The sequence below is a fragment of the Anser cygnoides genome, chromosome 2, assembly GCF_040182565.1.
Source record: "Anser cygnoides isolate HZ-2024a breed goose chromosome 2, Taihu_goose_T2T_genome, whole genome shotgun sequence".
Lineage (NCBI taxonomy): Eukaryota > Metazoa > Chordata > Aves > Anseriformes > Anatidae > Anser > Anser cygnoides.
Genome location: NC_089874.1, coordinates 140,760,460 through 140,770,094, shown reverse-complemented (window position 1 = coordinate 140,770,094; position 9,635 = coordinate 140,760,460). Strand labels below are relative to the sequence as shown.

General features: G+C 58.8%; 1 protein-coding gene across 3 annotated transcripts; it reads right to left on the bottom strand.

Annotated features, from left to right (window-relative positions):
- Positions 1 to 3,950: 3,950 nt before the first annotated feature.
- On the bottom strand, positions 3,951 to 9,286 carry OSR2 (odd-skipped related transciption factor 2). Of its 3 annotated transcripts, none has more exons than XM_048068606.2 (4): positions 9,129 to 9,286; positions 5,976 to 6,688; positions 5,347 to 5,446; positions 3,951 to 4,867 (listed from the first exon to the last, which is right to left on the bottom strand). In XM_048068606.2, exons 2-4 carry the CDS (start codon positions 6,629 to 6,631, stop codon positions 4,685 to 4,687), a joined length of 939 nt encoding a protein of 312 aa, XP_047924563.1. In that variant the 5' UTR covers positions 6,632 to 6,688; positions 9,129 to 9,286; the 3' UTR covers positions 3,951 to 4,684. The 3 variants fall into 3 exon arrangements, with proteins under 3 accessions (XP_047924563.1, XP_047924562.1, XP_047924565.1); XM_048068605.2 differs by having other exon boundaries at positions 9,125 to 9,285; XM_048068608.2 differs by having other exon boundaries at positions 3,951 to 4,785; positions 9,125 to 9,283.
- Positions 9,287 to 9,635: the final 349 nt, after the last annotated feature.

Genomic DNA, 9,635 nt, shown 5'->3' with positions numbered 1-9,635 from the left:
GCTGCCCTTGGCATAAAGATTTTTGCATTTCTCATTTCTTCTCCTAGAAGATTTCAGGCAAAGTTTCACAAATGAACAGCTGCATCTGGATTTTTTTTTTAATGGAGTTTTAAATGAATGTTTTATTCAGATGCCATGCCTTTATTTTGAAAGTAAACAAATGTTTTTTAAATCTAAGTATTTAATAACTTCAACAAAAATAACTTTTTGGCTAATAGGTACCCTGTGTTTGCCATAATTATACTTTTATAAATAAGAAAAAGAAGATACGAGAGCTTCTGTAATCAGGGAGGAAAAGAGATGCTATGAGGAGGGAATTGTGAGCTGGAGACATATTAATATAAAAGCTACATATGCTTGTGTAACGTAGTTTAGTAAAACAAAGTTGCCCTTCTACACAAAGAGCCTCTATGCAGTTACAGAACGATGAGCACAGAGCTGGTGGAGGCTCTCCACCACCAGAGCAGCTCAGCTGACTGACCGTGTCCTAACATTTTGGGGATGGCAAGCAGCTTTTCTTGTTCACCACAAACCCTTCACTCCTTTTGACCTCAGGGCTCCCAGGGCCATGCTGGTGGCTTTGTGCCAGAGCTGGTGTCACTGAAGTGGCCTGGGTCTGCCTGTGGCACCTGCACGCTCACCTGAGCAACAGGGGGATGTGGCATCTCTCCTTGCTGGGGAGGGCAAGGAAGGACTGGCAGAGTGTGAGAGGTACCAGGCAGGGAAAGAGAGGTGTGGGTTAGTGAAGAGAGAGGAGCTTGTGTAAGCTTGTAGCTGGAGGAAGCAACAAGTGGAAGCTGGAAGGGGCAGGTTCAAAAAGGGAAGGAGGTGGGAGGGAGAAAAAGTTCAAGTAATTAAAAATTCGGATGCATTTAACTCAAATGACATGAACTGATTCAAATAGTGGGACCCTCAGCACCACGTGTCCATGCCACATCCCTGGGGTGCTGCTGTGCTGTCCCCGTTTAGATCCAGGCTGTGCCTGGCTGTGGGGTCTCCTCCTTGGAGCCCTTCAGAAGCCGCCTGGACGTGGTGCTGGGCACCCTGCTCTGGGTGTCCCTGCTTGGGCACGGGTGGCACCGGGTGGCTCCAGAGGGCCCTGCCGGCCTCAGCCACCCTGGGATCCGTGATTCTGTGGTCCTGGGGCGGGACTGGCACAGGGGATGGTGTTGTCAGCAAAGCTGCCCTGGCATTGGGAGTGCCGGTGTGGAACAGCGTGGGCTGCAGGTGCTGTGCGGGAGAAGCCCTCGCAGCAAAGCGTTACGCGCACACAGCTGAACCGAGCTGCTCCACCGTCAGCCACGACAGCATTCATTCCAGCAACTCATGTACAAAGAGCTCAGTTAGTAGATGTAACTTCAAGGACCATGATTTTTTTTTTTTTTTGGTCTGATTTGGCCCCCAAAAACGGAGATTGTGGCTGCAGTATTCAATTATCTGCTGCGTTTTGTCCCCAGCACGGCCAGCCCTTCTGCCTGCTGCCCACCACAGCTGTCTGCTGTCTGTAACGCGGCCGAAGGCGCAGAACGAGCAGTGCCAGCGCGGGAGCAGGAGCCGCAGTGCAGGAAATAAAGAGACAACAAGGGACAGAGGAGCAGGCAGAAGCAAGAGGCAGGTGCTTTGGGAAGCGGCAGGAGCACGTAGCTGTGCGCCGTGTGCTGGAGCAGAGCTCCGGGAGGAAGAAAGGTACTTTGTACAGAAACAAATGGCAGTAACGGGGATATTACTGCGTTTAGTGTTTGCATTGGGAAATTCAGGATGGCACTTTATGGCTGTAAGAAAACTAGCCCTGCCCCAGAGATAGCTTTACAGAACCTGTTTCTCTTCCAAACAGGGCTAAACACAATGAACCGCATATATATTGTAACGTGTCTTTTATAGCTGTCTCCGAAGTTTCCCAACAAGAGATAATCTTTTAAAAGTGAATGGAGCATGTCAGTGCCATTGGAAAGTATATTGATGTCAAAGAGAAACACTAAATCAACCCCTGACGTTTAAGATTATAGCTACTGGTTTAAATTTAAAGTACAGCCAAGGGACCGACTGTTGGAGATACTTGTCGCTGCCCCTATTCAGCTCTTTGGTCTTTGTTCCGTCCGCTGAACTTTTGAAATCCCGAGAAGATAAATTTACAGTCTGTGTCTGCTCAGTGGGAAGACTGTTAAACAAGAAACCCCAAACAATTAAATAAAACCTTAGCTATATGCAATCGTTTTAATTTAGTCCTTTGATATGGTTCATCTGATTAAGTTCTTTCCAAACAAACTGCACGTCGAGCCTGGCCTAGGAGCAGAATAAGCCCATATGTATCCTGACAGGGGTGTTTACTCGAGCAGAGCTATCCCAGCCTCGCTGTGCACACTCGGTTCTGAGAACAAGAAACTGGGGACACAAAAGGGCCTGGGGACAGGAACTCGGAGAACAATAAGGGTAGAGAAGCTTAGAGGAAATAACCTACTGGGAGAATGGGAATGCACTGGGAATAGAAAAATCAGTCAGACAGGAAGAAATCAGATATTGGGAAGATGCCCGCAGAGAGGGAGCAAGGGATGTCTGCAAAGAGAGGTTGGGGTGGAGGGGTGTGCTGGGGAGGGAGGACATGCCGCCAGCCCTGGGGGGACCAAGGGTGCCCCTGGGGTGTGATAGCCCGGCAAGGGAAGGGGTGCCAGTCAAGGGGGGTGAAGAAAGCAGATGGCCCTTAAATAAACTTAGACTAGGGAAGCTGTCCTACAGCCAGCAGACCAGTATCTCTGGCTGCAGAGACACTTTTTTCCCTCCCTGTCTTGCTGGACAGGAGCAGACGGAGAGATAGGCCTTGTCCACCTAGGAAATTTCGGCTGGGTTTGAGGTGGCCTCGCCTGCTGCATCAGTGGAAATCCACCTGGCTGCCTTGGCCTGGGGCAGAGCGGGGCTGGCTCAGGGGTCCGCAGCCCTATGCGGGGTAGCGAGCAGCAACGCAGCCCTTTCAGCACCGATGGCCTGACCACGGCTCAGGCACTGCTGGTTTTGACTTGCTGCCCATTAGCAGGGTTCGGGTTCCCTGCTGTAGGACCGGTGAGGGACGGGGATGGGGACACCGCAGCCACCCCAGCCCGGTCAGCATCTGCTGACCTACACCTGGTGGGACCTGTCCCCAAAGCACGGCACATCCCACGGCACCTGCCATGGTGGGGCACGGGAGTGGAGCCCCCCCCTTACTGAGTTGAGGCCAGGAGGGTCCCCCCCGGGGTCAAAGCTTGCTGGGGCAGGGGGGAAGATTTCTCCTCATCTGGACCAGACTTCGGGAGAGGAGGGGGGGCAGGACAGGTGTCCCCAGCCTGGAAAAGAAGAACTTCTGGGGGGGGCTAAACTGGGGGGAGGAGGGTGCTGGGAGCGACAAGGGTGGCAGAGGAGGGGGATGCACCTCCAAAACTCCCCACAGTAAGGGGGGGGAATGACACAGGGTGACCGGAGACACTGGCAAGGGCGACAAGTGGGGGGAGGCTCCATGCCTCCACTCTGCTACCTGCAAGCAGGGGCCCCCAGGGAAGGGAAGGAGGGAACTGGGGGGAGAGGGGGGGGCGAGGGTCTCCCGGGGGAGCGAGCAGCCAGCTTGGGTCCCCCTTTCCTCCCGGCTCCCCCCCCATGCTCGGTGGAGGGGAAGGAGGGAAAGGACGGGGGGGGGGGGCAACACGAGGGGGGGGCTGCCAGAGCCCCCGGCCCTCGAGGGGTCCACGGGGTCCCGGGGCGTTGCTCGGGGCTCGCTGTTTGCTCGCCGAGCGGTGGGGAAGGAATCGTCTTCTGTGGGATAAAGTCCCTGTCTACGCGGGTGAATTGCCCGTGTCCAAAGTCTAATGGCAGGGGACTATCTCCTGCAATCTCCACGAAAGGGATGACTTTTACAATACATGGGCTGATTGCAAATAAGTTACTAATAAGCCGCTTTGGCGTAAGAAGGGCTCTATACATTATTTCCTAAGATCTGTTTATTTGCAAGTATTTCTTTCTTTCTCTTCTTTTTAGGAAAAAAAAAACGTATTTCGTTCGGGAAAATAATAAAAGTACAGAAGTTAATATTTAGACATTCGTAGTATTAAGTAATAGAGCTATAAACTCTCAAATACGGCACTTTCATTTTACTTAACAATAGATAACACAAAAGCAACAGTGAAACAGGCCAAACAAAAGCGATCACCAAAATTGTTGTGACAGTACAATTACCCGACTAGGAAATTTATTCAATATGCTTTACCATTGCATCGACACAGCAGGAAAAAAAAGCCCAAACGTTCAGAGAATAATACAACCAGGCAGGAGGTATTTGGAAAAAAAAAAGGATTTATTTTGAAATACACTTTCTTAAGAGATACTTTGACTCCCGGATTTGTTATCGCCGTGCATCTGACATGACAACACGAAACGAACAAACAACGAAAACCACATTTCTGTACAGAGCTCTAAAATGAGCCGCGAGTATCTACAAGGAGTAGCTTTACGCCTCGGTGTGGCTTGGAGAGGGGCCCGATCCTGCAGTCCACGCTCTCTTAAACGAGTTTTGCAGACGCGTGCTAGGAAAGATTGGCCCCTGAGCCTGCCCTGCGTTGTGTGTGTGTGTGTGTGCACGCCTGTGACTTTCTGCCATACAGTCCTTGAGTAAAATGAGCAACTCGGAGCTGCGGGCGCGGGTGCGGGGTCCCGGGCTGCTCTAGAAGTCCTGCCGGGGGGTGTGAGTTAGGCTGTGCCGCCGTAGATCACAGTTTCGCCTGAACACTTTGCCGCACTGCTCACAGTTGTAGGGCTTGATGTCTGTATGGGTAAGAAGGTGAGTTTTCAGGTTACTTCTCTGATTAAAGGTTCTTCCACATGTGGGGCATTTGTGTGGAGATTCCTGTTCAGATTTGAAGCAAGCAAAGGATTAATCCTTCACAAACTACCTGCCTTTCGCGTATCGCTGCGCTTTTCGTTAGCAAAAACGCTTCGAAACGTCGGGAAAAGCGGCACGGGCGCAGGGCGGCCGCCCGAGGTAGGACGGGGGGGGACACACGGCGACATCGGCCGCGTCCTGCCCCACGCCTCGGGGGCTCCGGCGCCCCCCGCGCCCCCCTCCCGCAGCCCCGGCCCCGCGCAGCCCCCGCGCAGCCCCCGCCGTCAACGAAAAAAGCCCCGAAAGGGCTGCGCGGATAAAACCAAAAGCGAAGCTCGCTCCCCGCCGCCTCCAGCGAGCCCGGAGCGGCCGCGGATTTGAAGCGCCGGCTCTCGCCGCCCCGTGCCGCAGCCGCAGCCCCGTCCCCGAGGCAGCCCCGAGCCGTGCCGAGCCGTGCCGGCGGCACACGAGCGGAGGAAAGGGGAGGGCAGCGCCGGGCTCACCTGCATGTGGAGGGTTTTGTGGACCGCCAGGGTCCTGGACTGGCAGAAGCCCTTCCCGCACTCCTGGCACTTGAAGGGTTTCTCTTTGGAATGGATGTACCTGCAAGGAGGCAACCGCGGGGGTGAGCGGCGCTGCCGGGACCGCGGGGGGACAAGGCGGCTCCCTCCCCCCCAGAACCCCTCGCCCCGCTTTTGCTTAATTAATTAATTAATTTATTTATTTATTTATTGCTCTTTTTACGGCGAGCCCCGTCGGCTCAAAACGCTGCCGGCGATTCGCAGCCGCTCCGCGGGGCCGGCTTCGGGCCGCACGGCCGGGGAAGCTCCGCCGGCGGCGGCCGAGCCCGTTCCTCTACCCGGCGGCAAAGCCGGGGGGGGTCCCGCCTCGCCCCCCCACCTCCAGCAGGACCCCGCTTCGCAAGGGGGTCTCCGAGCGGCCCCCCCGACGGCTTCACCCCTGCCACCCCCCCGGAGCAGAGCCCGGGACCCCGCAGGGCTCGGCTTTTGGCAGCCGGGTGATTCGGGTTTATTTTTGGGGGGGTCCCCGCTGCCTTCCCTCTCAGCCCAGCGATGCGGAGCCCGCGCCCCCACCTCCCCCCCCCCCCCCCCCCGCTGCTCCTGCCCCTCACCGGTGGTCCCGCAGGTGGTCCTGCCTCCGGAAAGCCTTGTGGCAGATGTCGCAGGTGTAGGGCCGCTCGTCCGTGTGGGTCCGCTCGTGGATGAGGAGGTTGTAGGACTTGGTGAAGTGCCTGCCGCAGAACTTGCAGATGAATTCCTTTTTCGTCTTGGAGGGCAGGCGGCCCCGGGAAGGCTTTCTGTCCGGGGACAGCTTGCTGATCCCCGACAGGGGGGACGCCAGTCCGGGGCTCAGCTTGGCCAGCTCGCCCACTTTCGGGGGGTCCTCCTGCGTGGCGGCCACGGCCAGGTTGGCAAAGTCAAAGCGGGGCCTGTCCTTGTGCAAGGCCGGGAGGACGTGGGCGATGGCCCCTTGCTTGGGGTGGAAGAGGTGCGTGGCGAAGGGGAGAGCGGGGAAAGGGAAGCGGGAGTCCACCAGGCCCTGGGCGGCCGCCATCTCCGTGATGGTGGAGCGGGTGATTTCGTGCACATTGGGGTAACCCAATGTCCAGTGGTTCATGTGCATGGTTTGCACGGCGCTGAGTCCGTACAGACCTTGCAGCTGGTCCACAGCTGCAGGGAAGGTGTTCACAGCCTGGAGGAAGGAGTAGTTGGTGAGTTGCAGGGATGGGTGCAGCGGGATGGGGGCCGGCAGCGCCTTGCTTCCCATCTTCCCGGGGCGCCGGAGCTGGTGCCTCTGCTGGCCTTTTGAGACGGGGACAAAATCCTAGGGAGAAAGAAAGGGGAAAAGGAGGGGAGAGAGAGACTTTTACTGAAAGCGGCGTGGTTTTTTTCCCCCCCCGGGGCCGAGGCGAGCTGCCGGGGCCGCTGCCGTGTTCCTGCCCCCGCTCCCCGTCCCGCCGGCGGCCGCCACCGGCGCGATGGCTGCGCCCGCAGAAACGAAAGCGTGAAAAAAAAACCAACAATAATAATCAAAATAGCCCTCCCAGAAGCACTCCTTCAACCGAAACTTAAAATACTATTTTTTTTTTTAAAAAGAGGAAAAAAAAAATAAAAGCCTGACTCCCATCAGACAAACCGCGGAGAAACGCACCCGGGACGCGCAGCCGGAGCCGCTCCGCGGGGTCCCCGCGGTCCCAGCGCGGCCACCTCGGGGTCCCCGCGGCCTCCCCCCTTGTCCCCCCCTGCCCCGAGCTGGCCCCCGGCCTCGCTGCCAGCCTCGGCTCGGCCTCCCGCAGCCCCCGGGGCGCGGAGGCCCCGACCCCGAGCCCTCCTTGGCCCGGACCCCCCCCGGGAAGGCGCAGGGTGCGAGCGCAGAGCCCAGGCAGAGCCCGGGGTGGTGGTGGGGGGCGGCTTTTTATTTTATTATTATTTTTTTTAATCCCTTCTCGGCTGCTTATTTTTCTTCCTTCAACACCAACCCATTTATCAAGATAATCGAGGGAGAGCGAAGCGGCTCCTGCCCCCCACACGCACACCTCCTTACCCCCGCCCCCCCAACCCCCCCACCCCCCTTCCCCGAGCTGCCGGTCCTAAATAAATCCACTTTGCGCTCAGATCCCTTCCAGATGGCCCCACACAGCCCAGCCGAGCCACCCCGGCTGCGGCCGGCCCCGAGGCCTCCCCGGCCGTCGGTGGCTTTCGCTCAAGCCCCTCCGGCCCGAAACCGTCGGGGCCGCTCCTCCCGGCGGCCTGCACCGGCACCCCCGCAGCCGCTCTGCTCCCTCCAGGCCCGGGGGAAGCTCCCGTCCCGCCGCCAGGCTTCGGTGCCGGGAGCCCAGCGGCCGGCCCAAGCCGTGGAAAGGGGCTCCTGGCCCGCAGCGGAGCTTTGGGAGGGCCGCGGGGTGAGCCGGCTCCTCTTGGGGTTTGGGAGCAGGGGCCGGCAAGGCGTGCTTCCCAAAAATATTAAAAAAAAAAATAAAAATATAAAAATTATAATAATAAAAAAATCGAAAGGCCTTATCCTTAAAAAATAAAAAAATATATAGATCGCACCGCTCAAAAAAAAAAAATACAGCGATTCGAAATAAGAAGAGGAGTAAAAGGGAAGGTCGAGGCCGCCGAGCTGGCCCCGCACGGAGCCCTCCAGGCCGCCGCAGGGCTGGGGCTGCCCCGCCGGCTCCCCGCAGCCTCGGCCCCTCGGATGGGTTTCGAAACCCCTTCGCCCCCAGCCTCTGCACCGCTCCGGGCTGGCCCCGTGGAGAAGAAACGCGGAGAAGCCGCTCGGGGGGGCATCCCCGAGCGCTCCCCGCTCCCATTTTCGTTTTCTTCGGGCCGCGGCTCGCCACTGCCCGGCTCCCCCCGTTTGCTCCCGAGCCCCAAGGGCAGCGTTATGGGGGTGACCCCGCGCACACGGCGACGTTTTTATTTCTTATTTTTTATATATATATTTTTTTTCTTCAGGGAGGTGGTCGCACGGAAACCCTTATTTTTAAAGACCTCGCAGCGGCGGCTCCTTGCTCCCACTCCGCCTGGGAACACCGAGGAGCGGGGAAAAACCCTCCCGGCCTCGGCAGGCTCCGGGGCTCACCGCGAAGGGACCCCGCAAATCTCGGCGAAAGGAGCGCGCTCAGCGCCGAAACCCCCCATTTTTAATCCCCAATTTTTTCCACGTGCCCCCCCCTTGCCCCAACCGCGCTACGCCTGGCGCTGCTCTTTCGGGGGGGGGGGGAACCCCATTAAAAACTATCGGAAAAAAACCACCGCCGAGCGTCCCCGTGCCGGCTTTTAAGGCCACTTTCCACCAAGGTGAAGGGGGGAAAGTCAACCAAAAACGGATGTTACTTAAACCTTGGCACTTCCTTTTCCCTTCCCATCCAGGGCGCTTCGTTGAACGACGCCTGCTGTCTCCGCGGCGAGCCCCTCGCTACCTGCCTGCCCCCGACCCTACCCGGGCCGCCGTTCCCCTTCCTCCTGCTCCGATTTAGGGCCGGGGAACGGCCCCGGTGCTCCCCGGGTCCCCTCCAGCCCCCCGCGGCCACCCCCGGCTATTTCGACGGAGCCGGGGCTTCTCCAGCGCGACCCCGGGGAAAAAATACATACATATATATAAATTCCTCCCCGGCAGGAATTTGGCGTGAACACCTCCACCGAGCTTAACGGGGTGCGGTGGGAGAGGAAAGGGGGTGCCCAAAGGGTGGCACTCGGGGACCCCACGGCCGAGCCGCCCCCCCTCCCACCGACGGCACCGGGCAGCGCTTACCTACCGCAGCGGGCTGCTCCTCCCGGGCCTCCCGGGGCAAAAGCGAGGCGGCACCTTCACGGAGCCATTACATCCACAGCAAGGCGGGGTGGGGGGAAAGCTCAGCGGGGCCGGGACCCGGCGGCGGCCGGCATGGTGGGGACGTGGGGGGCTGCAGCTGGCGGCCGGGGTCGGGGGTCGGGGGTGGAGGGGGGGGGGTGGGGGCCGCGCGTGTCCCGGTGTAAAGCCGCCTCCTGCCTTCGAGCCCGGCGAGGCTCGGCGCGAGTGTGAGCCGCCCCCTGCCCGGTCCATCACATTTCAGCGGTGAGTGGTGGCGAGGAGCCGCTGTCCCCGCCCGCCCGCCCGCCGCCGGCCCACCCCGCGGCGCGCTCAGCCCCGCGCTCGGGGCCGCGCACCCGCCCCGGCCCGCCCCCGGCCCGCCCCGCCGCGCCGGCCCCGCTGTTTACTCGTGTTTGGGTAGCAACTGGGCTTTAAAGGGGCAGGATCGCCCCCCCTTTTCCTTGTCCCCCCC

Excerpts from the sequence above, each read along its gene's own strand:
- OSR2 (XM_048068606.2), bottom strand. The coding sequence starts at position 6,631 with ATGGGAAGCAAGGCGCTGCCGGCCCCCATCCCGCTGCACCCATCCCTG. Across the intron at positions 5,447-5,975 it reads GACCACCTGCGGGACCACCG|GTACATCCATTCCAAAGAGA; the intron begins GTGAGGGGCAGG and ends GCCTCCTTGCAG. Across the intron at positions 4,868-5,346 it reads ACAAAACCCTCCACATGCAG|GAATCTCCACACAAATGCCC; the intron begins GTGAGCCCGGCG and ends AAATCTGAACAG.